Here is a 27,943-nt window from a genome sequence, read left to right as displayed (position 1 = left end):
AGCACTGTGATTTTGATTAGGAATGTTGGGAGAGGCGATCCTGCCTTGTTTATGCAGCTAGGGGAAGACATAGTTTCTCACCACTGTGTTATGTTAGCTGTAGAGTTGTTATTTTTTAATAGGCTCTCTTTGTCAAATCAAGGAAGCTTCCTTTTATTCCAAGTTTGCCGAGAGGTTTTTAGCTTTGGTCTGGTTTGGTTTGGTTTTTGGTTTTTGGGGGGAGTTTTTTGTTTGTTTGTTTGTTTGTTTTCTTTTGTTTTGTTTTTGCTTTTTCTAGACAGGGTTTCTCTGTAGCTTTGGAGCCTGTCCTGGAACTAGCTCTTGTAGACCAGGCTAGCCTCAAATTCACAGAGATCCTCTTACCTCTGCCTCACGAGTGCTGGAATTAAAGGTGTGTGCCACCATCGCCCAGCTGCCAAGAGCTTTTTTAACATGAATATATACTAAATTTTGCCAAAAAGTTTTACAAATGCATGCACAGATATGATCATCCTTTTTATTCTTTCCTCTTTTGATGAAATCAGTTAAACTGGTTTCTAAGTGTTGAGTCACTTGATTATGTTATATAATTCATTTTCTATATGATTTCATCCAATTCATTAACACTTTGTAGGATTTTTGCATTTATGTCTGTGTGGGGGACTTGCCTATGATGCTCTTTTGTTGTAATGCCTTTGGTTTGGAATTAAGGCAATGCTGGCCTCGCAGGACGAAGTCAAGTATTGTGACCGCTTCGGCTTTCTATTACAGATTTTATAAAACTGATATAATTTCTCCCTAAATGTGTGGACGAATTCACCCTGAAATCACAAACTAACAAATGCTAGAATAAAACCAAATAAAATAGGTTAGAAAAATTTGGGCAAATCAACAAAACCAAAGGATAATTCTTTGATAGATGAACAAAACTCATCAACTTTTACATGACCTGATCAAGGAGAGAAAGAGAGAAGTCACATCGAAGAACTTAAAATTGAGAATAAAGGAGCTTCAATAGTTATCTCGTTGAAATAAAAGGAATAACAACGGCATGTGGTAAACAACTGCACTAATAAATTAGATAACTAAAATTAAGTGTAAAAATTATTCAAAAGACACAAACTAATGGCATTAACCCAAGAAGAGGTATAGAATCCAAGCTGGGCAAAGCTGCAGTGCTCATCACTCCAGCACTTGGAAGAGAGGGACAGGAGGGTGAGGCATGCAAAGCCAGCCTCAGTGAGTTTCCAGGACAGCCTGGGCTACATGGCATCCTGTCTCCAAAAACAGAAAGACCAATCTAGCCATTTCAAAACTCAGAATAAAGGAAAGTCAAAGTCTGGTGGTGAATGACTATAATCTGACCCTTGGAAGAGCTGATGCTGGAGACTGCAAGTCAGAAGCCACCCTGGACTGCATGGTGGCATCTTGCCTCAAAATAAGGACAAAGAACAACAAAGAAGGCAGGAATCCCAGAGCATACCTTTATGTTAACACTTGTCAGGATCATAAAATTGAAGGTAGCCTGGGCTACATAGTGAGGGCCTTTCTCAGAAATAAAACAACTCTACCAAGACCCAGATAGTTTCACAAGCAAATTCTACAAATATTTAGAAAAAAAATTAATACTACACTTTCACTAACATTTCCAAAGGATGGAAGACATCATTCTATTAAGCTAACGTTATCCAAACGCCGAAGCCAGTCAAACACAAGAAAAGAAAACTGCAGACCAATACAACTGGAGATGCATAGTGGAAACTTGTCTCAAAAACAAATTGTGCATCTGCAGTGCTGGCACTTGGGAGGTAGGAGCAGGAGGATTTGGGATTCAAGGCAGTTCCAGCTGTGTGAGTTAGAGGATAGCCTGGCCTATGTTAGAGCCAGTTTAAAAACAAACCATCCTAAACAAGAACACTGTTTATTAAGAGGGGAGGGGTGTTCAACAATTATCAACTCACAGACAAACCTGTTTCATCTATAACCGTGCTCTGCTCCTACACACACACACACACATACACACACACACACACACACACACACACACACACACACACACTATTATTTTAAAAAAACAAACCTCAGAAACTATTTCTTCTGTAAATACTGTTTATCATTCAAAAGGATGATCTTTAATAAAAGGATAAGGATTCTTAAAAAGAAAAACAAACACATGATCCTGATACCATGATACCATGATTACCTTAATATTAATAACACCTTAATAATAACCAAATATCCTGTGTTTGCACCTTTGTGCTGGGGATGTAACCCTGGGTGGTGTACATGCTATGCAAGCACTCTACATTCCCAGCCCTGGGTTTACATTTTTTTCAGTTGCCTTGTGTGTCGGGGGGGGGGGGGTGGGAGGGGAGGGAGCGTGTGCGCACAAGCATGCATAGTGCTCCCAGTCTTGACTTGAACTTGATCTGTAGCTGAGAATAACCTTGAATTCCTGATCCTCCTGTTTCCACCTCCCAAATACAGGGATTACAGGTGTGTGCCACATGGCCAGATATCACTGTGACATTTTAACAGCTGTCTTGTTCAAACCAATATCTACACATCCTACTTGGTTCTCTATTGAATTTCCACATATTTTCAAGCTTTCCTTCCCTCTTGCTTTTCTTCCAGTTTTCTGAAGAAATGCTGTCATGTTAGGCATGTAGCTTGCTACATGAAGAAATGCTGCCATGTTAGGCATGTAGCTTGTTATATGAGGAAATGCTACCATGTTAGGCATGTAGTTTGCTACGTAAAGAAATGCTGCAGTTAAGCATGTAGCTTGCTAGATTCTGGATTTGCTAGTGGAGTTATAGTGGTGTCATTTAGCATGTTCACTATTATACAGTGACTCAATTTTAAATGCTCACTGCCAATTCTGCTATAAATATGATTTAATCCATCTGTCATCAACATGCTGCTGTTCTCGCAGTCCTTGCAAGCAGCCGCATCCTTTGGAGCACTCTTGAAGCTAGTGTTCTCATCTGATCTTCCTGGCAACAACCCCATATGGTTCATAGTATGATCTCCAGTCTAGAGGTGAAAAGCACAAAGCTTAAAGAGGTTAAGGAATTTTGACTATGGTTAATAAACCAGTAAATACCTGGGCTCAAACTCATGTCTGTCTGATATTTAAAATCCATATTGTTATCCACTGTGTGATAATGTTCCCTTGCATTCCTTTGCCTGAGGCTTGCAGTGTTTTGTTGCTTTAAGACTCTAGGAACTAATCTTTCAGTCTATCTGAAGAACTTTTGCATTCCACATCCTAAGAAACAGTTAGGATGCTTTCAGCTCCAAGTAATAGAAAACCCACTAGCCTGCTCCCAAATAACCACACAGAAACTTATTAGTAATTATAAATGCTTGGCCAATAGCTTGGGCTTATTACTAACTATCTCTTACAACTTAAACCCAAACTTTTTATCTATGTACTACCACGTAGCTCAGTACCTTTTCTCAGCGCCGTAAGGTCATCTTCTTCTCCCCAGGCCTCCTGCAACTCCTCCCTTCTACATCCCCATGCTTTTTCCCTGTTCACAAGTCCTGTCTAACCTCTTCCTGCCTAGCTGTTGGCCATTTAGCTCTTTATTAAACCAATAAGAGCAATTCATCTTTACAGCGTACAAAAAAACTATTCCATAACACTCAAGAATAAGGATGTTTATTATCTTACACAAGAGAGAGAGAGCTAGAAGTAGGACAACACCAGGACTGGTTGGTTTACTGACTCAACAACAGCATTGCAGATTCCAGTCCATGTTGTCTCTTCACTTGGACATCATCAGTGTGGCTTTGTCCTTCCACTGGAACCTCTGATGATTATAAAGTGGCCATTCCAATTTCAAGCCACACAGCCCCATGGAACGACTTCCATCATGAGTGATGTCATGTTTCTCTGTGCATCTCTGTTTAAGGACACGAAGTTCCTTGACACAGGAGAGGAGGCAGGAGCAATGTTAAGAGTCAGAGCCAGGGGAAGGGTGCTGTGAAGTGCTGTCTTCTGGACATGGCGGTTGCTCTCGTGAACCCACTGTATAGTTATTATTTCCTGTGAGGTCAAGCCAACAAAATCAGTGGATATTTCAGCACGCAGCACTAATTGGATCCAATGGGGAGTATTTAGGAGGAGACAAAGGAGGGAGTCAGAAATTGATAAACTCGTATGAAATTATCAAATAATAATGTAAAGGACAAAAAAGAGGTTTCTTCAGAATACCTTTGCCTCAGGTGTCACTAGTCAGAATCAGTGATGTGTCCACTCCTAATGCCATATAGTCTTGGGAGAGGGTCCTGTTTCCCCAGTCATAATAGGGTTAGGCGCATACCCCTGAGATGGTATTAAGGCACCCTTCCCTGATGGGTGGATTCTACTGTAAAGAACATCAGAGAATGTTGATTAAAATGGGGGAGGCAAACTTTAATCCCAGCACTTAGGGGGCAGAGGCAGGTGGATCTCTGTTCCAGGACAGAGGGGGCTTCACAGAGAAATACTGTCAAGAAAAAAAAAAAAGGAGGAGGGGGAATGAGAAGGAAAGGAAGAAAATAGGAAAATAGAGTGGATGTGATGGATGTGGACCAGGCAACCAACAATACTGCCACCTGCTTCCACTGGGGTGTGCTGCATGTTCCTTGTAGCTACCACATTTTTAATTTTCTGCTATCTGACATTTTCCGCCGTGTGTCAGCTTCTCTGTTTGCTTGAAGAGGCTGCACCAGACAAGCTGCCGTCTAGCAGTTCTGCTTAAATTCTCCCTCTTCACAGTGCAAACAGCAATTGAGGTGCTGGACCTGAGCTTGACCCTCAGCACCCATGTAAAATGACAGCTGTGACAGCAGTGAGTAACTGCAAGCCCAGGGGTGACAGCAGAAACGGGCTCACTGGCCAGCCCCAGCCCCCAAAGAGAGAACCGGTTTCAAAATCAAAAACAAGAAATAAGATAAATGGCATCTAAGGAATGACGCCCAAGGTGGACCTCTGGCCTCCGCATACACATTCAGATATGTGCAAGAGTACCTGCACACGCGCATGCACACACACACACACACACACACACACACAGAGCAAGTTAAAGTTAAAAGACAAAATTAACGTGGTGGTGCAGGCCTGTAATACCAATACCAGAATGTGGAAGAACAAGATAAAATCAGGAGTTCAAGGTCACCTTCAGCTAGATGCCAAGTCTGAGGTCATCCTGAGCTATACAAAACTTTATCTCAAAAAGGAAATAATTTTTAACTATGGTTTAGAAATGCTGGCAGGTTCAAATTAAGTCATAGGTATGGCTGTTGTCCTTTCTTCTTAAAAATAGATAGAACAAGGACATTACATTTGAAGAACTATACAGACTGGAACTGGTACTATCCTGCCATTAATTTATTTTTATTTTGTTTGCTTGCTTGCTTGGTTTTTTGTTGTTGCCTCTCCCATATAAAAGACTGACCCTGAATACCTGACCCTCCTTCTCCACCTCCCAAATGTTCAAACTAAAGGTATGCACCGTCACATCCACTATTTGTTTTTGTGTGTTTGTTCTGTGGTTGATTTTATTTGTTTTGTTTTTTTGTTTTTGTTTTTGAGACGGGGTCTTACTATGTAGCCCTGGATTTCTGGGAACTCACTATGTAGACTAGGCTGGCCTTGAACTCACAGATATCCTCCTGCTTCTGCCTCCCAAGAACTGGAATTGAAGTTGTGTACCATTACATCAGGCTGGTATTTTGCTTTTTTATATAGCATCTCACCCAGGCTGTCTTGTAGTTTACTGTGTAGCCCAGGTCAGCTTAATTTCTCAGCAATCCTCCTACATCAGCTACCAAGTGCTAGAATTACAGAAGTGCACTTCCAGGCATAGCTTCTTTTCAGTGTTGGCTTGTTTGTTCTGAGACAGGGTCTCTGTAGCCAAGATGACCTTAAACTTACTATGTAACTGAGGATGACCTTGAACTTGTGATCCTCCTGCTTCTATCTCCCAAACATTGGGATTATAAGTTTCAGATGTGCATCACCACGACTATTTTATTGACTGCTAATCTTAAAAATAGGAAAGTTAAGCAAGTACCCTGCCTTCCTCATGTGTATATCCACTGACATCTACTTGCTTCTAACCCTCCTGGGACAGGCAGAGATTGACTAGATGTTCTTTTTTCCCTCAGACATCTTTAGTGTGATTGCAACATCTTCCCAGAGCTCACACATGGCTCTCTATCTCGGCTTGGGCTGCCAACTATGACTACAGTGTAAGAAATCACGTCTGTGTCTGCTTCACTTCACAGCCTGCTTCTGAAGTAATGATCCATTCGCTGTATCGCGTGCATCCTTTTCTTTATGGAGGGACACGAGACAGCCACAGAGGAAGACGATCTCCAACCAGGTACCTTTGCTCCTCAGACCTCCAATCTGAGCAAAGGTGCTTCATTGCCTTTAGTCTATGCCTACATCACCTTTCTCTAGTAAAACTGTTGATTTGATCTGTACACAGTCCCATTTCTATTTAGCAGAAGACAATGGTTTGTAATGAATGTACAGCACAGATAGGTCAAACATCCTGTCTGCTATACATTTGGCATAATACATGCAAAAGAAAATTTAAGAACATTATTTAAGCTCGTTTGGTCACACCTTCCATTTCATTTTATTCTTTTCAGCTCAGTCTTTTCATTCTGACAAGGGGTGCAGGGTTAGAACTGAGCGTGGGAACACTGATGTCTCTCAACAGCCATGCATACCTAGTTCCCAGGACCTTAAAAGACCAGCTCTATTATCTGACTTGGTCCCATTGGCCTGTTTGTTTGTTTGTTTTTAATGTGTATATTACAAGTGTGAAGATGTCCTAGGAGACCAGGAAATGGCACAGGATACCCTAAAATTGGAGTCACATGCTGTGGTCGTCTGTCTCTTGTAGGTGTTGGGAACTGAACTTGTATCCTCTGGAAGAGTAGCAATTCTGTTAAGGACTGAGCCATATCTCCAGTCACCCCTGTTTTGAAATGCACAAATGGAAATGCTGCTGTGGTCATGGGGAGATGGGGAGAAGACGTCCTTAATGACCGGCTAAGCGGGACAAGCCTGAGTCAGTTTACACTCTCTCGGCCGTGAAAGGCTCTGAGTGGATAAAAACTTCCTCTGGCCATTTCACAGGGCTGTTACAAAGCTAAAGCAAACACGGGAATCGGGAAGTGTGTTTCCACACCAACGTGAGGTTGCTGTTATTATTTTCAACTACAGACTTTCCTCTGCAGCATGTTTCTTTAACCACATGACTAGTTTTTAGCCACGTGACCTCACTCCAGACAGCATTCATTGGCGTTCGCTCTCATCCGTCCTTTGTCTGCTGTGGATCCCATCAGCCCTGCTGCATTCATCGTTTTAGTTCATGTTCCTACACCATGTTTCTAAACACAAATTCCACCACACAGTGAAATACTGCATGGAGCAACTTGAAAAAAAAAAAACAAACAAACCTCAACATGGCTGTAAAGGTCAAGCAAGTATCCTGGCAAAGGTCATGCTCAAAGTACCCAACAAGGCGTCAAAAAGAGAGAAACCAAATCTAATTAGAAAATGCCTCTATTGTGTGTGTAGTGGTATATCCCAAGCCTCAGGAAACAAAATCAGGAGGATTATGAGTTCAAGACCAGCTTAGGCTTCATAATAAGACCCTGTCCTCCCTGAAAAATAAATCTTTGGAAGGAACTTATATACTATGGTACTTCATAATCAGGGATTCATCCCATCCCTTTCATGCTTTGGAAACAAGAAAATACTCTGTGGTTGCTAAGAACCAGGCAGAGAGAAAAGGACATTCCAGCACATATTCAGGGGAGAAAGTGTGACAACTGTGAGATCCACAGTCATAAACTCAGGGAGTTTTTAATCTCTACCCAGTGAGCCACAGGCCAATGAGACGCAGCTATTTCTTACATTGCACTTTTTGTATGGCTTTCCGTCCAAAAGCCCTCTCTTGCAACCACGATAAAAGAATCCTCATTGTGTATGCTCTTAGCACGGACAGACACGTAAGTAGTCACTGACTCCAACATCGTATCTTTAAGCAGCAAACATTTTACAGATGAGAACCCTAAGTATCGAGTCCTGTACCCAGGGTCGTATCTTGTGAAGCCAGCATGTAAGTGTAAGTTCTCCAACACTCTCAAACCAAAACTTTTATCAAGCTCCCTAAACCTCAACTAGCTTCTCCCTCCTCTTCCCTAAGCAATTAGCCCATTTAGTCCTTTCCACACCCACGCCCAGCCAGAAAATCCTAGGTCAGGCCTGGCCTGTTCCTGAGTCTGGCCTGAAGGCTGCACAGAAAGATGCTCACTCGTCCACAGTCTTGCCAAGCCTCTGCCACCCACTGCGTCAGTGTTCCTGAGCATCTCCACCAGAGCCTACCCAGTTTCCCCAAACCCAGGCTCCACCTGCCCCGTTGAGTGCGCATATTGCTCCAGACTCTAGGGGAGGACCCTGCGAGGCCAACGCGTTGTTGAGAGACCCAGCAGGGGTCCTGCCTCCGCGTGGCCACCGCGCACCGCAGAAACTACGCTTCCCAGGCTGCCCCGGTGCAGCCGCGCACCCCGCGCCGCGCCCGGCCCTCGAGCCGCCTGTTGATCGCAGTTCTAGCCCGGGGCCACGGCGCCGCCCCTGCTGATCGGACCCTCGAGCTCGGGGCTCTAAGGCTGCTGGTCAGCACCTTCCGCTTCGGGATGGGCGCAAGCAAGGGTGAGAAACTGGGGCGTGAGGGGCAGCCTGTCTGCAGCGCCCGAGTGCAGCTCAGCGGCCGCCGCACCCTGCGTGTCCGAGGGAGGATGCTCCATGGCGTGGCACGCAGCCAAGCGCAGCCCGCAGCAGCTTGCACCCGGGTGGCGGGTGCGTGGGGAGGCGGGGATGGCGCAGGGTGGCCCGGGACGCGTCTAGGTACCGGCTGCACCGTGCCCCGCAGTCCCGCAGCCCTGCAGCCCCCTCAACACCGCTCTCCACGCGCAGATGCAGAGAGGGCGCGGTCTCCGGTCGCCCGGGGCTGCGGTGCTGGGGTTTTCCACGTTGGGCTTTGTTTCCCATTTTCTTCTCTCCGGTGAACGTGTGATAAGCTCTTGGAGTCTGGAGCATCTCGCGGCCTCATTTGAGCAGGAGCCTGGGAAGGGAGGACTCGGGTTAGCTTCTTTCCTGAGGTTCCCGGAGCTGTCACAGGACGCTTCAGCCTTCAGAAAGCCTCCCTTTGCAGGTCCCAGAGAATCTTTTTCTTATTCTTCCTGGTCAAAATCATGCTGATTCGTGCCTTCCCAGGACTTCCTTGCCTTAACCTGTTGACCGCAAAAAATGAAGGTCGGTTTCAAATAATAATAATAAAAGGTTTTGGGAATTTTTACTTTAAAATGTCAGAAGGTGGGAGGGGGGAGTGATGCGGCTAAAATGCAAATTACAGTGAAGAGGCCGGGAACGCCACCGCTTCTTCGGCTCCTTTTAAATATCTGATTCATCATGCGCTTTGGAAAGGAGAAAAAAAGAACATCAGAGGAGGTATTACAAAAGCATGGTTTCTGTAGCAGCTCCACCACTGAGGAACTGAGGGATCCTGGGCCAGGATCTTCGCCTCTGAGCTGCGTTCTCCGTGTAAAATGGGGTATTTGGTGAAATGGTTTCTGCACCGCTTTTCTTCTTAGGTGTTTGTCTCAAGGGACCGAAATGACAAGAGTATTTACACATTTACAGAGAGCTTGATGGGGACAGCGCAAACAGTTTTCATCAAGGAAGCCGGAAGGTTTCCAGGGCTTCTTAGTTAATCGAGGTGGTTTTTGTTTTTGTTTGTTTGTTGTTACCTGATTCGCTCTATTCTTGTCATTCCAGCTCAATAAATATCACAGGGGTTTTGGTTTTTATGTTAAGATAAATTGGGAAGCCACAGTGTGGTGGTTTTGTTTGCTGAAGGCAGTCGGATCAGCTGATAGAGGTCGGTAGCTCCCTAGGGCTGGGCCTGAGACAGCAAATGTGCTCTGCAAGAAGGTGGGGGCGGAGACTCCAGAAAGAATATAGGGTTAGGAAAGAGAGAGTGGTACTGGTGGGTTATTGTGTGAAAAGTGAATGCACAATAGGAGGGCTGAGAGAGGCACTGTGCAAACACGGACCCAACTCTCAACTGGTACAAAACCTTTGCGGGAAAGAAGGGTCAGAGCAAGGGTTTCATATTCTTTCAGAGTGTCTTACTCAGGGAGAGCTGAGTAAGCATTTACAATGCTGGAATTAGAAAGTTTCCATCATCCCCGCGAAGGTTCAGGCAGTACCTCTGGTGAGTCTCCTGCACAGTTTCACCCATGGAGTATTCCAGACAGATTGATGCAAGGGTATAGCTATCACAGATGGCAATACCAGTCACGGTGGATTGGTGTGTGTGGACTTTGACTTCTAGATGAGGAAACGGTCGCTGTCAAAGATCATTTGGGGGTCAGGACATGGCGGTGCCTTCCTTAATGCCAGCAGATGGATATCTGTGACCTGGAGACCAGCCTGGTCTACATAGGGAGTTTCAGGCCTGCTTGGGCAACATACAGTGAGACCGTGTCTCAATCTTACATCCAAAATAAAGAAATAAGTACAGATATTTTGTAGATGTTCAAGATACCTGAATATAGACTGTGTATTAGACAACATGGAATTACCATTCTTAATTGCAGTAATAGTTTTGTAGTATATAGGAGATTGTTCTGATTTTTTTAAAATTTAAATCTTTTTAAAAATACCTTTACTTACTACTTGACACAATGTACTTGATCCTTCCTATCTATCCTTAACCCCCAATACATCCCCTTCCCACCCTCATGCTTTTGGTAGTGGTTGTGGTGATGGCAGTAATGGTTGGTCACCTACTAAATCCAAAGTTGAATGGTCTTGTTGGCTCAATCTGGAGCTTCTGCGTTAGCGATTACAGCGCTGTGAGTTCATGATCTCAACAGCTGGGCCGTGTCTAGAAGACAGCGTTTCCCTGCCCTCCTCCCCATCCGCTGGCTCTCACATTCTTTCTGCCCCCTCCTAAGTGATGCTCCCTGAGCTTTGGGGTGGTTGATAAAGATGTCCCATTTAGGGGTGAGCGCTTGGTAGCCACTTCTTCTCAATACTTTGGTCATTTAAGAGTCTCTGCAATTTAACTGCTGCCCACTGCTGCGGAATCTTCTCTGGCCGGAGTTGAGAGCAGCACTAATATATGGCCATAGACGTATTTAGAAGACAGCGTGACGGCATATCCATTTAGCAAAGCATCAATAGTAAATTCCCCCCAGATAGGGCCTCTAAACTCCCAAGCCATGGCCTTTTGACCAGGCGTGCATTCCCTCTCCTGTGGAGCAGGCCTCCAATTCAGTCAGAAACTGTTGGTTGCCCCATCACCTTCCTACCACCGTTGGGCCAGTAAGCACATCTTGCCTGGCTGGTCAGTATTCAGGGTTTACTGTTTGAATATCCATTGATGACTCTTCTCCCCCAGCAGCATCCAAAGCGCCTTCTGATGGATGCTATGAAAGTTTGGGAGTTTGGAGGTGGAGCACTGTTACATCTGTCCACAGTACGCACCGCAGGATGAAAGGAGGGCCTTCTGTGGCGGCAGAGCACATTCAGGAGCCTCGCCACAAGACAGTGGTGAGAGCTAGGGAGGCAAGAAGAGCAGGGTGCAGGTGGATTGTGAGCCCCTCTTTTGTAGGATTGAACTCTTTAAATAAGAAATTGGAGGGGAATATAAAAAAAAAATAAGCAAGCACACAGAAAGGACTGTAGAGGGCTGCATGGTTGTTGGCCGCTGTGGGGAGTCGGAGAGAAAGCTCTTAACTTCACATTCCCAAGCAAGACACAGATCTTCCCAGAGATGTTGATGGAGTCAGGTAAGAGTCACTTCTTTTGAATCTTCTTAACTACTGTTGTCCATTTATGTTTAACATAAGAATCCCTTCGCTGTAACATAAAGTGTCATCATATCCTTGGTACCCATGGGAAATTTGTCATTGAAAACCATTCCCCCATCAGAAGATTTCAAGTCCTTTTTATAAAATATCATAGCATTCTCATGTAATCAAATGTATTCTCCCCAGGTATTTAAAGCCTCTTTAAATTACATATACCTAACACAGTGTAACTGTATAACTTTCCCTGATGTTTTTATGGCATGACCCGAAGAAGATATACACAGTAGAGATTGCTCTAGGCATAAACTCAGAGTCTTCCTCAGAAAGCAGTCTACCACTGGCCCCTATATTCAGCCCCAATATTTTTTTAAGATAATTTGACATGCAATTGATTAAAGTAACAGATGTGGAACTCACCGCTATTAGTGGGGCCAACTGTGCTAATAATTCCCAACCCTCAATAAATTCTTACCCTAACTAGGAACTACCCTGAAAGACCTCTCCACCCTGGTCATATTAGGGATTAAAGATGCGGTCCACACATGCTAGGTAAGCACTCTACCACTGAGCCTAGTTTGTTTGTTTGTTTGTGCTTGTTTTCCATTTGTGGTGGTGGTGATGTTTTTTGTTTGTTTGAGACGGGGTTTGTCTGTGTAGCCCTGACTGACCTGGAACTCACTCTATAGCCCAGGCTGATCTCAAACTCAGAGATCCGCCTGCCTCTGCCTCCCAGTGCTGGGATTAAAGGCGTGTGCCACTGCACCCAGCCTCAGTCTTCCTTAACTCATGCTTTTTTTTTTTAACTCAGCCTTTAACTCATGCTCCTTCTTCCTCAGCTTCCCGAGTAGCTGGGTGACTGGAATGCTCTATCGAGGTCAACTGTCTTTCCTCTCCACATTGGAGATCTGTGACAGTATGTAAGGCAATTTGAGAAAGTAGATTCTAGCTAGGATTGAATGGTAGTTCATTTTCCCTTCCGCATCTGAGGTTTATGACAGTGTATTAGTAAGTTTGAGAACACAGCAGTATCGAATGATGGGTCTTTCTGCTTTGGGTTGAGAAAATGCTGAGGAAGTAACTGATGTAGCTTCTGACAGAACGTAAATAATGGAATTCCCCCTTAGTCCCTTTGTGTGTCAATCACATGAAACCTTGTGTCAAAGGCTATATGGATTTATAGTCTATACCCGGTTCAGACAAGACATGTGCAGAAGACTTTCTACTACAGACTACATAACACAGAATCAACTCCTTTTTTGTTTTTGTTTTTTGAGACAGGGCTTCTCTGTGTATCTTTGGTGCCTGTTCTGGAACTAGCTTTTGTAGACCAGGCTGGCCTCAACCTCACAGAGATTCACCTGCCTCTGCCTCCCAAGTGCTGGGATTAAGGGCATGTGTCACAACCAACCGACTTCAGAATCAACTCTTAAACCACCAGGTATGATGGCACATGCTCCTAATCCTAGCACTAAGGAGGCAGAAATAGGAGGCTCATCAGAAGTTCCAGGCTAGTGGATGCCTTTAATCCCAGCACTCGGGAGGCAGAGGCGGGGTTGAGGCCAGTCTGGTCTACAGAGCTAGTTCCAGGATAGGCACCAAAGCTACACAGAGAAACCCTGTCTCGAAAAAACAAAAAAAAAAAAAAAGTTCTAGGCTAGCCTCGTTTACATTGTGAGTTCTAGACCAGTGAAGGCTTCAGGGTTGAGACCCTGTCTAAACTTAAATAAATAAATAGATCAATCGATAGATAGATAGATAATGCATTTAATCTCTGATATAGACACCCTTTGTTCCAGATTAATTTTTCTATAGCTAGATCTCGTGTGTGTGAAACTAGTCATTTAAAGCATTCACATTTACTCGGATATGTATCTGTAGTGATATATATGTGTGTGTGTTCTGCAATTCTCTTAGCTGTTATGCTTCTAAATGTTTAGAATTAATGTTACAAGAAAAAGAAACTACCTAATCAGATCTAGGAAAGCTAGTTTACTCTTTGTGGTCAAAGCTTTTCATGAGTCACAGTTCTTGAATCTGTAGAATATGGTATACAATGTTTTCCGAGCTATGTGCAAAATATTTATATAATGTATGTACTTCATATGCTATATATACCATATACACACACATATATATGGACATTTTCAAAAACTAGCTAGCATTGACTGGAGCCAACTTTGGGGAATCTACCTTCAATGTATTATTGAGTGGGTGGCCAGAACACCCTTATTAGTAAGTGTGTAAGTCATAAGTATTGTCATTTATGTTTCTTATTACCAGGCAAGTTAGAATTCAAATTTCAGTTTCTAGTTCTCATGGATCATTTAACTCCAATCTATTTTTCTAACCTTAGTTTCTTCTGTTCTTCTAGAAACTCTTCTAATTAATTTTTTATCATCAATAATTTTTTTTTTAGTACACCACAAAGTCAATTACAGTGGTGAGCATGGTGGAACATGCCTTTAATCCCAGCATTCAGGAGGCAGTGGCAGGTGGCTGTCTGAGTTCGAGACCAGATACAGTGAGTTCCAGGACAGCCAGGGTTACACAGAAAAACCCTGTCTCTAAAACAGCACTCAGTTATATATAGCTTTGAAGACTTTGTGGAAAGGAGAGGCACTGGCTCTTCAATGGGGCTGCAATTGTCTCTACCCCCTCCAAAGCCAGTTTGAATTCTTTGATGTCCCATATTTCAGCACATTCATCCTGAGAGCTATGATTGGTTATTATTTTTGCTCTTATATTCTCAGCTGTCCTGTTTGAGTATCAAGACTACCCTATCTGTCAGGTGTGGTGGTACATGTGTGTGATCTCAGCACTCAAGAAGCTGATACAGGAGGATCACAGTGTCATGGTCTGCCTGGGCTAAATAGCAAGTTCCAGGCCAGCCTCTACATAGTGAGAGCCTGTTTTAACTCTGCCCCTTTCTTTACTGAGAAAGAGACAGAGAGGCAGGTGGGAGGAGGGAGGGAAAGAGGGAGGGAGGGACGGAGGGAAGGAGGAAGGAAGGGAGGGAGGAAGGAAGGAAGGAAGGAAGGAAGGAAGGAAGGAAGGAAGGAAGGAAAGAAGGAAGACTTTCCTATTAATTATTTCTTTCATGTATATTACCAGTTTCCCTGATTCCCTTAGTGGCAACTAGGTTGGCAAAAGGTTGGTTCTAGGACTGTGAGTGACAGGAGCTCCCGGACAAGCTCTACCAAGCCTGGGCATGACAATATCACACAGTTGGGGCACAGCACTGAGGAAGACCCAAGAGGCCCCTCATCAGGGTCTCATGAGCATGGCTATCATGTAGGCAATGTGGATGGGAGCAGACAGCACCCTTGTCTATAGACAGTCATTCTGAATTGCAATGCCATTGCACACTGCCTGCTTTATGGCTTACCTGTCATCCTGAGTCGGTTTGTAAGGAATCCTGGATCAAGTTGCCCAGACCACCCACAGGTCATAACAAGGCATAAGTCAAAACTTAGCTGATCAGTGCCAAAGAAAAGGGGATGGGTAGATCAAAGATCACAGAGCAGTCAGAAGCCAGGAAGGCAGATGAACCAAAGGACGAAAACAGGAAATCCATGGTGTCAGGAAGTTAGAAGTCTTTAAATTCCCAATGGCAGGATGAGGGACATACTAAAGCGGCCCGAATCCGGGACTGGTGCACACACCTATAAACTCAGCACTTGGGAGATGAGGCAAAAGTATCAAACATTTGAGGCCAGCAAGAGCTACCCTCCCTCCGATGATGATGATGGTGATGATGATGATGATGGTGGTGATGATGATGGTGATGATGATGATGATGATGGTGGTGGTGATGATGATGATGATGATAGAACTGGAGAAATGTCTTGGCAGTCAAGAGCACTTTTTGCTCTTGTAGAGGACCTAGGTTAGATTTCCAGTACCAGCATGGCTGCCAACAACTGTAACTTCCATTTGCAGAGGATCCAGCACCTTCAGGTGTCCTCAGACACTCTACACACACACGACCCACAAATGTACATTTGATCCACACACCAAATAAAAGTAAATTAATATTTAAAGTAATAACAACAACGGTAACACCAGAAGCAGGCAGTTAAAAACCAGAAAAGCCAAAATACAAGGCAAAGAGGTAGGACGAGGTCTAGAAATGGGGATTGAGTAGTCACAGTGGTTCACCCGCTGTAGTCACCAGAACTAACAAAGAAAAGGCTAACCTGGTCCTCAGTGAGCTCCAGGCCTTCCAGGACTACATGGCAAAACCTTGTCTCAGAAGGGAAAGGGGGGCACAATAGCAAAAAGAAATGGGAACTCCTCAGAAAATAGAGCCTAACCAAGAAGGACAAAGGATCCACGAAGGAATCAGGAGGCAGGAGGTAGCATAGGAAGGCTGTAAGCCTTCCCTATGAACGAGCTTCTGCCCCAGCTGGGAAGTCTTGGCTATTGCTCAGGTGGAAGTCGACATCAGCTTGGGCTGCCACTCACCGTGGAGGCTTGCCACACTGGACAGTGCTAATTCAAGACCCTTGTATGATGCTGCTTCTCGGTATTTAATCTTAATAAGGAAAACAAGGGAACAAATACTTCCAAAAGAGAACTGCTCTCTGGCAGATCTCTGTGAGTTTGAGGCCAGCCTGGTCTACAGGAGTGAGTTCCCAGGACAACCAGAACTGTTTCACAGAGAAACCCTGTCTCAAAAAACCGAACGAGAGACAGAGAGACAGAGACAGACAGACAGGCAGACAGCAGAGGACTACTCTCAAGCCAAAGACAAGCGAGAATTAACTGTGATGGCTTTTATGCACTTGGCGCCATACCTCACAATGCAGTAATGCCCCAAATATCACCCACATCTCACAAGATAAATATCGTCATGTGATGCTATCTTGTCAGCGGCGGAGCACATGCATGGCAGGGGTTGTTCTATGAATTACATCACCTGATTCATTGTAGCTCTCTTCAGACTATGTATAACATGTAATGTTAGCACAATACAAAATTGCCTGATGATGCCTTGCTCTGCATTCTGCCCTGCGGTGACGCAATGTGTGGCTGTGCTGTTCTTTGCCTGTTTTGCAGAGAGCAGGTCATCAGTTTCATGTGTGCCTGCATCATGAGGCCCTGGCCTGGCTACCTCCAAGGCTGGCTTTTAGTCTTCTGTGCTTTCAAGTCCATTGCTTTAACCTCTCAGCCTCTACAAGGCCTTCTGCGCTTTCCGAGTGAGGAAAGAACCTTCTTCTGTGGTTTATTTTATAAAAGGGAACTACTTTCAGGCTGAAAACATCTGACAGTTTCTGTGCTATAAGATTTGAATAGTCTCAGCTGGAAGCACTTTGTGAATCTGGTCGGCTAGGGTCCTCGCTTCCCTTTCAGCCTGCTCAGTCTCTGTCTTGCTGTATTTTTTTTTTTTACCAGAAAGTTTCCCTCTTTTGTGTTCTGTGTCTTTCATCCTCTAATGGTTATTTCTCAGAGAAAGACAGTCTCACGTAGCCCAGGTTGTTCTTCAGCTCACTGTGTATATGAGTCTAGCCTCGAACTTCTGATCTTCCGGCATCCACCTCTGAATGCTGGGGTTTCAGCCCTGCACCTCCATGCCTGGCTTCTTGACAGTTTAAAACAAAGAAAAAGATGGCTGGCCTGTCTTCAAATAGCTAGGTTTCAAAACTCGGGCTATAACTGCCACATCTTTATATTTGCCCAGCATCTAGAGACGAATTAAAGACTAGGTGTAGTGGCCCTTGCCTTTAATCCCAGCACTCTGGAGGCAGAGGCAGGAGGATTTCTATGAGTTTGAGGATGGCCTGGTCTACAGAGTGTGTTCCAAAGGCCAGCCAAGGCTTTATGGTGAGAGCCTATCTCATCCCAACCCAGAAAAAAAAAATAGAGATGAATTAAGTATACAGGGCCAGTGTGTGCTTTGTTTGAGGGGCTTTGATGAACTGATGTTGTTCTGTTTATTAGTTTTAGAAAATATGGTTTGAAGGCTGGAGAGATGGCTTGGTGGGTAAGAAAATGGTTTGACTCTTGTGTAAATCTCAAGTATGGCGAAATAATGAAAGTATATTAAACAAAAGAAGATTAATATCATTTACTGACACAGGAATAAGTCAATAGCATCAGTCTGGGGTTTGGTTTGTCTTTGTGTCGAGACAGTAAAAGGCTGATTTTCCTCTTTTGCAGCATAGTTATTTTAACAAGATAGTGGAAAAAGAAGCACAGAAAACCACGCTCTGAACTTTCCTTCCCAAGGCTTGTGTTTCTGGGTAACAGGAAGAGTCACTTCCTTGGGCTCATGGCCACACCTGTTTTCCATTTTGCCGACAGACTGTGTTTGCCCACCTGAGCTCCTGGAAGCTTCAGAGGCACATGCTCCCTTCCGGTGTGTGCATTGGTATCCTGTTGCGTGTTGAATGTTTGCCACGGGACAGACACCCTGCTGGAGGCGAGTCTGCGGCAGGACTTTGTAAACTTTCCACTGCCTCATCTCTCCCGGGGAGGGAAACAAATGGAACCCAGCAGGGCCTGGGTGGGGTACAGAAGGCCAGCCAAGCCCTGGGAAATCAGGATTTGATTTCAGAAGCTATGAGAAGGCTGTGTTCTTCCCTGCAGCACACCTGGATTTGTTTTAGGGGTTTAGTTTTGACTTGAGGTGGAACTCTTACTATGTAGACCAGGCTGGCCTCAAACTTGTGTCAATCCTCCTGCCTCTGTCTCAAAAATAAAATAATAATAACAATAATAATAATAATAATAAATAGCTGGGTTTGGTTATATATGCCTATTGTCACAACACTTAGGAGGCTGAATAAGGATTGCAACAAGTTTGAGGCCAGCCCTAGGCTAAACAGCCAATTCCAGGCTAGCCTAGGCTATAGAGTGAGACCCTGCCTCAAACAGAAGAACAAAAACAAAAACTCCACCATAATAACAGTAACAACTAGGTTCTCCTTGAATCTTCAGGTCAGTGTTACACTCTAAACAGATACAACTTTCCTTTTTCCTCTGGCTCCGAGACCCCCTGGCACCTTGCTATAGAATGTGAAATTTGCTGTCAGGCACTATTGGTGGTTCAATTATTATTGAATGCTCTTTCCCCTGTGAATTATAGGCTCAGTTAGCACCCAAAGGACCGTCTGTTTCGTCCACTGCCGTGTCTCAGCAGGTCTGGGGAAAGGCAGGCTTTCCGTGGACATTTGTTGAATGAATATGCAAGCCTGAACTGGAGAACCCAAGAGCATCGAGAATAAGAATGCGGTCCCTGCTTTCTGGGGGCAGGGTGGTACCTGGAGAGAGAACTGTACAGGAACATACATGTATGTATAGTAACATACATGAAAGACAACAGGTGATGAATGTTAAATGGCTAAGTCAAAGCCCACGGCTCCCTGACTCTACCAGACTCATCTTCCAGTCTCAATGTAGACAAAGCAAACTGAGGGAGAAGGGCGATTTCTCTGGGCTTAGGTGATCTCAGCAGGCTCCAGGAGGGGTGGAGGTGGTGAGGGAAATAACCGCAGTGGAAAGATCTCTGGACCCATGGCCACCTCACTACTCTGAGCTCATTTCCTTCATTTGACATCAGTATTTATTGGATGTCTACTGTGGGTCAGGATCTGTGCTGGGAGCCAAGGTTTTATTGGTAAATAAAAGTTAGATAGTCCCCGCCCTCACTGAGATTAGCAAGTCATTGTGCCGGAGCCAGACTGCGGTCTAAGGAGCACATCGGGGGGAGCACGGGACCCAGATTTTGATTCAGGGTCTGGTCTGTTGGAAGAGGTCTGGCTCACACTGAGACTCGAAGACGAGCCTGGTAGAGTCAGCGATGGTGGGCTTTGAGTTACCCATTTAACCTTCGTCACTCGTTACCTTCTTAGTGCTTTGAGCAAAGGGAACATAAGTGAGCCAGGAACTGGAAGCGGTCCAGGAGGACATGAGGAAGGCAATGGGAAAGAGGAGGATGGAACTATAGAGGCCGGAGTGTGAATTTGACCTTTATCCTTGGGGCAATGAGAAGCTGCTGGGGGATTTTTAAAGACTAAAAAGTTAGTTTACAAAAAAAATCACTTTGACTACTGTATGCAGAATGATGAGAAGGTCAAGGGCTGGGCGTGGATGGAAAAGTGGACGTGTTCTCCTCGTTGTCCTGTAAGGTAGGATTTGGTGATTAGTGGGTAGGAAAAAGGCAAAGGAAAACCATCAAGAGTGACACCAGTTTCTAAAACAACTTCTGGAAATCCTAGAGGCGGAGCAGCAGGTAAGAGCTCTTCTGACATTTCAAGGGTCTGAAGGAAGGTTTTAAGATTCTAGCCAAGGGAGGATTTTGGTTAGATAACTCAGATCTGGTCCTCAGGGACAAAATTTAGGATACAGATATAGATTTTTAGAGTTAACAGAATATAGGCAAAAATTAAATTTTCAAATTTAATAAAGGAGAAAAATAAAATATTAAAATTTCAAAGTAAGTAAGCACCCTTGGTGAGGGGTGAGAAAATCATGTCTAAGATACGACTTTGAAGAACAGCGGTATTAAGGCAGGGGAAGAGAAACCAAAGAGTAAGAGGAGAAACACAAGAGCCAGGCTGAGCGACCAAAGGCCGCCCTCACGCTGAAGGCCTGTGGTCCTGCGGAGCTTGGGATCTTGGCCAGGCCTCAGACACAGAGCACAAAGAGAAAGGAGCATTCCAAGCAATGGTGCCACATCTGCCAGCTTCCCGACAAGAAACAGAGGGTGGTCTCAGACAGAATTACTTGAGACCGCTTCAATAAAGAGGCCCTTTACAAGAATGTAGGAAGCTTTGAAGAAACAGCAAGGGAGAAAATCTGGCAAGAGTCATAACAGAGACCCTTCACCACTCCAAGGCCCAAAGCCAGCCAAAGAAGGTGGCCTGTGGGGTGACATGGCTTCTGAAACACCCTCTCCACACCCAACCTCCTCCCATGCCTCTGTGTCCTCTGGTTGCCTCCTGTTGGCCAAACAGAAGCCAGAAAGGACAGGAGCCCAGGTGCAGCCTAAGGAGACAGTGCTCCTAGGGCACATAGTGAAGAGCAGAAATGGAAGGATGAACGGACTATTCTAGAACAGTTATCCTGGAGATGAGAGTGTTTGGGGAGAATAGATTAGTGTCTGTCTTGTTGTTGTGTGACAAAGAGCGAATTCAGTTGCTTAAAAATGAATGTGTTGCCGCTACAGAAGTTAGAGACCCAAATGATCTCATTGGTGTCAGCCGGACTTTGCTGCTCTCTAAAAACGGCAGGGAGAAAGTCCTAACCTTTTCCAGCGTTCAGAGGCCCCAGATTCCTCTTCTCATGGCCTTCCCTGCATCTTCAAAGTCAGAAATCATGATGTTCTGACCTTCTGTTTCTGCCATGGTCACTTGTCTTCGTCTTCTGTCGCCTTAGTACTTTGGAGTCATCTGTGCCTGCTCAGAATGCTTTCCCTATGCTAGGTCCTTAATTTAAGGGTCGGGGACATAGCTCGATTGGTAAGATCCAGGTCCCTTAGCGTAGCCTGTAAAGAAGCCCTTCATGGATGTCCCATTCTTCCCACTCCACACACAAATCCTCCTCCTACCCACCCAACCCGGCATGAACTGTCCTCTCCCATATCTCTGTTTATGCTCTTCTCTATCCTAGATGGCCCTTGCACATCCATGTCCTCCTTAGGACCTCTTCCTTCAAGGGTCAATGATGACTTCTTTTTTGGGTGACTCTCAAACCTCCCCTCCCCATCCCCTGTATTTTTTTTACCTACTCCAGATTATTGCAACACTTACCACATTCTGGCTGTTTGTGTGGCTGTCTCACTGTGCTGTGATCTTCCTGGGGGCACTTTTCTAGACCTGCCCTTGGCAATAGCAGGTACATAGCTACACTCACTGTCTTAGAGAGGCTGACTGGACAGAATGCAGCGTTGTCTCGCTAGGGAAGAGCTAAAGAATTTTCTGCAAGGGACTGAGTAAAACTTGCTTTTGATGTGAACGTTTAAGGATGAGGCATTTCAGAGGGCTGGGGACTAAGAGAGAATGTTTGGGGGTATAAAGAAAGAAAAATTAGGGAGAATGATTACAGAAACAATAGTAACCAAAATAAGAAGAGGACATGAAGCTGGGAGGGAACTGGGGTACCGGGCACTAGAAAGTGCTGGAGGGCAGTAGTAGTGGACAGATGCGATCAAAAGACATCATTTAAAGGGGGGAACTTTCAAATAATAAAAAAAAATACTATTAAAGTACTCTCGAAGATACTGTTTTATATTTTTAAAAAGTTAATGAAGAAGGAAAAAGAGGAGAGAGAGAGAACTACTCTCAACTGTGGCCAGGGCTTGAGAACGTCTCTTGGTTTCATTGCACGGGACAATGTGTCCTCACACCGGTCCTCTGAACTCTTCCCTGAATGGATCCCATTCTGTGTCCTTCACAGCACTCTCTACCCTGAAAGGGCACAAGTGTGCTGCTTACAACCGCCATACAATTAGTCATTGTTCCTCCCTGGTTTTCAATGGAAGCGGGGAGAGGCCTTGGAGTAGGATGGAAAAGCACTCACTGCCCTGGGAGCCAGAAGCCAGCACACATCCCATTGCTATCACCTCCAGCTCAGTCACAGTCTGTAAAATCCATCGAATGGTGGTATCTTTTTTTAAAGATGTATTTATTTATTATGTATAGTGTTCTGCCTGCATGTATGCCTGTATGTCAGAAGAGGGCACCAGATCTCATTACAGATGGTTGTGAGCCACCATATGGTTGCTGGGAATTGAACTCAGGACCTCTGAAAGAGCAGCCAGAGCTGTTAACCTCTGAGCCACCTCCCAGCCCCCGAATGCTGGTATCTTGCAGGCTTCCTTACAGGGCTACCCTAAAGGGGAAAACATAGCTGAAATAATGCTGTGTGTATGTGTGAAAGTACCGTGAGCCGTGCCCTGCTCTGGAATTGAAGGCAATGCTGCCTTCCAGATGAATTGTCTGTGCGGTAGGATCCGTGGCCAGTGTAGCACAATCCATTACTAGTCTTGCAGTTTGCAGCTAGGAGATGACAGTATTGCTCTTTTAACAGTGGTAGTGTGAAGCCCCAGGAAGCTGGCCCACTTCAAAGTGCACGAGAAAGGTGTACCTGCGAAGCCATGGCTCTCCCCTTTCAGAAGGAGCTGGAGAAGTACAAGAATATCAATGAGGATGAGCTGCTTGGCAAACTGTCAGAGGAGGAGCTGAAGCAGTTGGAAAATGTTCTGGATGACCTAGATCCCGAGGTTGGTGGCATGGAACTGGAGTGGGGTGCTTAATGAGAGCCTGGGAAAAGGGGGGCAGGTCTCTCCATCAGCGATCTCCAAAGTGCCTGGCAGCCCCCCTGTAGAATTCTGGGTTCCTCCCCATTGCAGCTGATACTCTTTTACAGGTTCATGGCCAGTGAGAAATGACGAGTGTGTTTCTCAAAAACTAGTTCATAGATGATGAAAAGTGTTTTCCATTGGGAAAGAACAGTCTGATTTAGTGTAGGACTAAACAGAGTATTTTCCAAGTGTCAGATCCTTTGCTGGGCCCAAGAGTCCTTGGGGGAAATGGTATTAACTCCTTTTCATAATCGGAAGGCACACGTACAAGGGTGACCCACACAGATCCCACACTAGTAAATGTCCCAGGTGCTGTTGAAAACATCTCTGAGCGGGCAGTAGTGGCTCACGCCTTTAATCCCAGCACTTGGGAGGCAAAGGCAGGCGGATCTCTGTGAGTTTGAGGCCAGCCTGGTCTACAAGAGCTAGTTCTAGGACAGGCTCCAAAGCAACACAGAGAAACCCTGTCTCGAAAAACCAAAAAAACAACAACAACAACAACAAAAAAAAAAAAAAAGCAAAAAAAAAAAAAAAAACACCTCTGCAGTGTAGTTTCCTTTTTTTCTTTTTAAATCATTGTTTTAGGTTTGTGAGATAGGGTCTCATGTATTCAGGCTGTCCTGGAATATTATATATTATATAGTTGAGGATGAGCTTACACTTCTGATCTTCCTGCGTCCACCTCCCATGTGCTGGGATTACAGACATTTCAACCTGTTAGGGCCTTAACCCAGGGATTTATGAAAGTGAAGCAAACACTCCACCAACTAAACTACAGCCCCAGACTCCTTGTTTGTTTGTTGACACTGGGTGTTGTAGCCTAGGTGGGCTGCAAACTCATTACTTAGCTGAGGATGACCTGAATCCCCGCTGTCTTTAAATCCCAACCTCCCAAATGTTGGAATTACAGGCATGAGCCACCATACTAGTCAAACTTTTAGGGGTTTTTTGGGGGGAGGGGCTTAATTATTTATTTATTTTGGTTTTTTGAAACAGAGTTTCTCTGTTGCTTTGGGGGCCTGTCCTGAAACTAGCTCTTGTAGACCAGGCTGGCCTTGAACTCAAAGAGATCCCCTTGCTTCTCCCTCTCGAGTGCTGGGATTAAAGGCAAACACCACCACCACCCAGCCCAGACTTTTGTTTTTAAAGGCAGGTCTCACTATGAAGTCTTGTCTGGCCTGAAACTCACTATGTAACCCAGGCTAGTCTCAAACTCATAGAGATCTACCCTCCTCTACCTCTAAAGTGCTGGGATTAAGTATATGTGATACCACAACCAGTCCAGAATTCATCAATCTTTCTTTCTCTCTTTCTTTCTTTCTTTCTTTCTTTCTTTCTTTCTTTCTTTCTTTCTTTCTTTCTTTCTTTCGTGTGTGTATGTGTGTGTGTGTAAGATGGAGTCTCACTATGTAGCTAAGGCTGGCCTGGAACATGGTATGTAGCCTAAGCTGTCCTCCTATGTGTTGACTATAAGCCTGCAACACCATGCCTGACTTTATATCATATTTTTCTCTTCTTGTTTTTTTTTGTTTTTTTTTTTTGAGACAGGGTCTCGAGTAGCAGGGACTGGCCTCACATTCATTATGTATGCAAGAATAACCTTGAATTTCTGATTGTTCTACCTCTACCTCCAAAGTATTGGGATTGCATGTGCTATCCCACAACTGGTATTATTTTCTTCAAATACACAAATAACTTGAAATTCTTTGACAATGTGTAGACGATTATCCTCATAACACTAAGTGAATTTGGGGAGGTTTTTAATATTTTTATCAGTTCTTAAAAAGCTCAATATCTCATTATAGTGTTTCTTTAGCAAACATTTTCTTCAGCCCTGATAACATTATCTTAAACTTAAAATTGGAGGCATCCAAAATAGTGACTTAACTCTAAAGATGTAAGTAAATAAAGCTATTTATCCGACATCCTACTGTACCAGGCACTTCGAACATTTACTTTTTTATTTAAGTATAATATTTTTATACATATAAGGAAGGAACTTGGGGCTTAATCAGAGCAGGTGGTCATAATGCCACATGTCTGTCATTCCAGCACTTGGGAGGCTGAGGAAGATTGTGAGTTTGGGTCAAGCCTGAGCAACATAGTGAGTTCTAAGCCAGCATTAGCTACAAAGTGAGATCTTGACTTAAAAATCAAAAATAAAGCCAGGTATAATGACACGCTCCTTTAATCCCAATACTTGGGAGGTAGAGGCACATGTATCTCTGAGCATTCAAAGCTAGCCTGGTCTACATAGTGAGTTCCAGGACAGCCAATGCTATGTGGTAAGACTTTATCGGGCAAAAATGAAAAAGGAAAAATAAAAAACCTAGAACAAAAGCTGAGCATGTTGATCTATGTTCTTCAGTCCAGCACTCAGGAAGCAGAGGCAGGAGGATCAGGAGTCAAGGCCAACCTCAGTTACATAGTGAGTTTGAGGCCAACCAAGGCTACATGAGACTGTATCTCAAAAAGACAAATAAATGAATCTTACTCAGACAAATATCAACATACACCATAGTATTTCCTTACCTCTCAGTTATGTCTGGAGGAAACAGTTTAGAAGTGAGTGAGTGTCGTCATCCAGACTCCTGACTTAGGAGCTCTTGTGTGTATACCTGACCAAACCTAATCGTGATGGACACAGAAAGACCTTTTCCCTCCACATTCTAGAAGGCAGCTGCAGAAGGTCCAGAGGCTGCTGCTCCTGTCACTATATCCCTTGAGCTGGTTGGGTTTTCTCCCTTAGCAAAGGAGGTCAGAATAACATGTCCTTAGAACCATCCTAGCGACCCCAGCCCTCAGCCAGTATAGGTGCCCCCACTACCACTTTTCCACGTACAGCAAGTCCAAAGGAGTAAAGAAATAGCAAACTCAGTCCAGCACATGTCTTCCCTTCATCTCGTATCTGTCTTGTCAGAGCGCGATGCTACCAGCTGGATTCCGACAGAAAGACCAGACCCAGAAAGCAGCCACTGGCCCATTTGACCGAGAGCACCTCCTCATGTACTTGGAGAAGGAGGCGTTGGAACAGAAGGACAGGGAGGACTTCGTGCCCTTCACGGGAGAAAAGAAAGGTAAGGGCCGCAGACGGCGCCTCTTGGGACAAGGTGCCCTTAACATAGAGGGCATCAATCAAAGGAGCTGGGAAGAGGGAAGAAGCCAACAGATTACACGTGGGATTGTGGAAGACTGTGGCTGGGAGATGCAGCACCCAGAGTGAACCCTAAGGTAGATTACAGCTCACGGGTGATGACGATGGGGCTTTATGGGTTCATTGGTTGTCACCCATGCCCCCACTATAGTGTGGGATGTTAATGGGGAGGTTAGTGGGGGGTGGGGGGATATATGCGAATTTTCTGATTAATTTGGATATGAGCCTAAAGCTATTCTCAGAATGAGAGTTTATTAGTTTAAAAAAAAAAAAAAAGAAAAAGCATGGCCGGATATGTGATGAATTAAATGACTCCATGGGATGTAATGATTCTGAAACTAATTTTGTCAAAAAAAAATTTTCAAAGTCTCAAGACAAAGCTTTGAAAATGTAAAGCAGCACCCTACCCGAATGAGATGCACAGGCAATGATGTGTTTCCCTCAACCTTTTGAGTCCCAGCTGCAGGCATCTAGGCAAGGCCTTTCTACTCTGTCTAGAGTGCTTGTGGCCTGACTCCCTAACCTCATGCTATGATGAAAGGCCCGTCTGTCATCCATTCATCTTGCACTTGCTGTCCCCGGTACAGAACTCTATGGCAGACCAAGACCTTATTTTGCCCTCAAGATGCTTGTCATCTAGTAAAAGAAACACCAGGATGTAACAGGGAAGGCTGTGAGGAGCAAGCCCATGCTAGAACCTCTCCCCGCTTCCCTCTTCTCTCCTATTCTCTTTCCCTCCCCTCCCCGCTTCCCTTACTTTCCCTTCCCTGTTCCCCCTTGTCCCTTCCCTCCCCACCTCTCCTGCCTAAATAGACTGTTAATTCATTCTGTTCCTGACTTCATCTCCCTCCAACACTGGAACTTCAGTCATGCTTCCTACATAACGTCCCAGCTTCCTGCTGCAACCTCAGCATGGGTCTAGCCTCCACTGCCTCTTGGCTACAGTTCTCCTTTCCTTGCTAAGTCTCAGCCTGTGTCATTGTTCAGGTTCCCAGATTTGTCCAACTCAAGTTAATTTTCTCATCAGCTCTTTTCTCTGACCCGTATCCCCATTGTTTTTTTTTTTTAAAAAAAAAAAAAAAACCAGGAAGCTCTCAGCTTAAATGCTAGAGTCTCAGATTCCCCTGACCCCTCTATGTATTCACCCCTTTTGCCGACCATGGCACCTGGGCATTGCTTTCATAGCTCTGTGGCCATGTTCATCACTGTGCTGTGTACTTTGGCGGCTGTGTGGTCTCTGTATCAGTTTGAGAACCCCCAGTAGAGCCAGATGACCTGGTGGAGGTACTCCTTCCTCTGAGCTCCAGTGAAGTGAGGCGGTCTTTAAGCCTGTACTCAGTGGCAAGGAAAACAGAGCACTGAGCATGAACCATCCCTGTCATCCCTCTGTGCTGTACACGTCTGATGATACTGAGAAGGAAATTAAGAACGTAGAGTTGGTCAGTGATGAGTCAGGTAAACAGCTGTGGGTTACTATGGAGTATGAGATGTTTCTATGGTAACGCAGTTGCTGTTGGACTTACCAGATGGTGACAAGCTTAAACTAAATTAAAAAAAAAATCTTCAATAAAATCCCATCGTGTGTTAGATAATGACAGAATACTAAGGGGAAT

The 27,943-nt window shown here is 44.7% G+C and overlaps 1 protein-coding gene across 2 annotated transcripts in view; it reads left to right on the top strand.

The window, feature by feature from the left end:
- The first annotated feature begins 8,550 nt into the window (after positions 1–8,550).
- Positions 8,551–27,943, top strand: part of Tmod2 (tropomodulin 2) — a 47,485-nt gene continuing 28,092 nt past the window's right edge. Inside the window, exons 1-3 of one of the 2 annotated variants that reach the window (XM_048423843.3) lie at positions 8,551–8,704; positions 22,903–23,095; positions 26,097–26,253. In XM_048423843.3, the coding sequence (XP_048279800.1) occupies positions 22,970–23,095; positions 26,097–26,253 (283 nt within the window). In that variant the 5' untranslated portion in view covers positions 8,551–8,704; positions 22,903–22,969. Of the gene's footprint in view, positions 8,705–8,951; positions 9,308–22,902; positions 23,096–26,096; positions 26,254–27,943 lie in introns of those variants that run through there. The other variant, XM_048423844.3, reaches the window with a different exon arrangement.

Source organism: Myodes glareolus, chromosome 4 (assembly GCF_982192425.1).
Source record: "Myodes glareolus chromosome 4, mMyoGla1.1, whole genome shotgun sequence".
Lineage (NCBI taxonomy): Eukaryota > Metazoa > Chordata > Mammalia > Rodentia > Cricetidae > Myodes > Myodes glareolus.
This window is presented reverse-complemented; position numbering and strand designations above follow the sequence as displayed.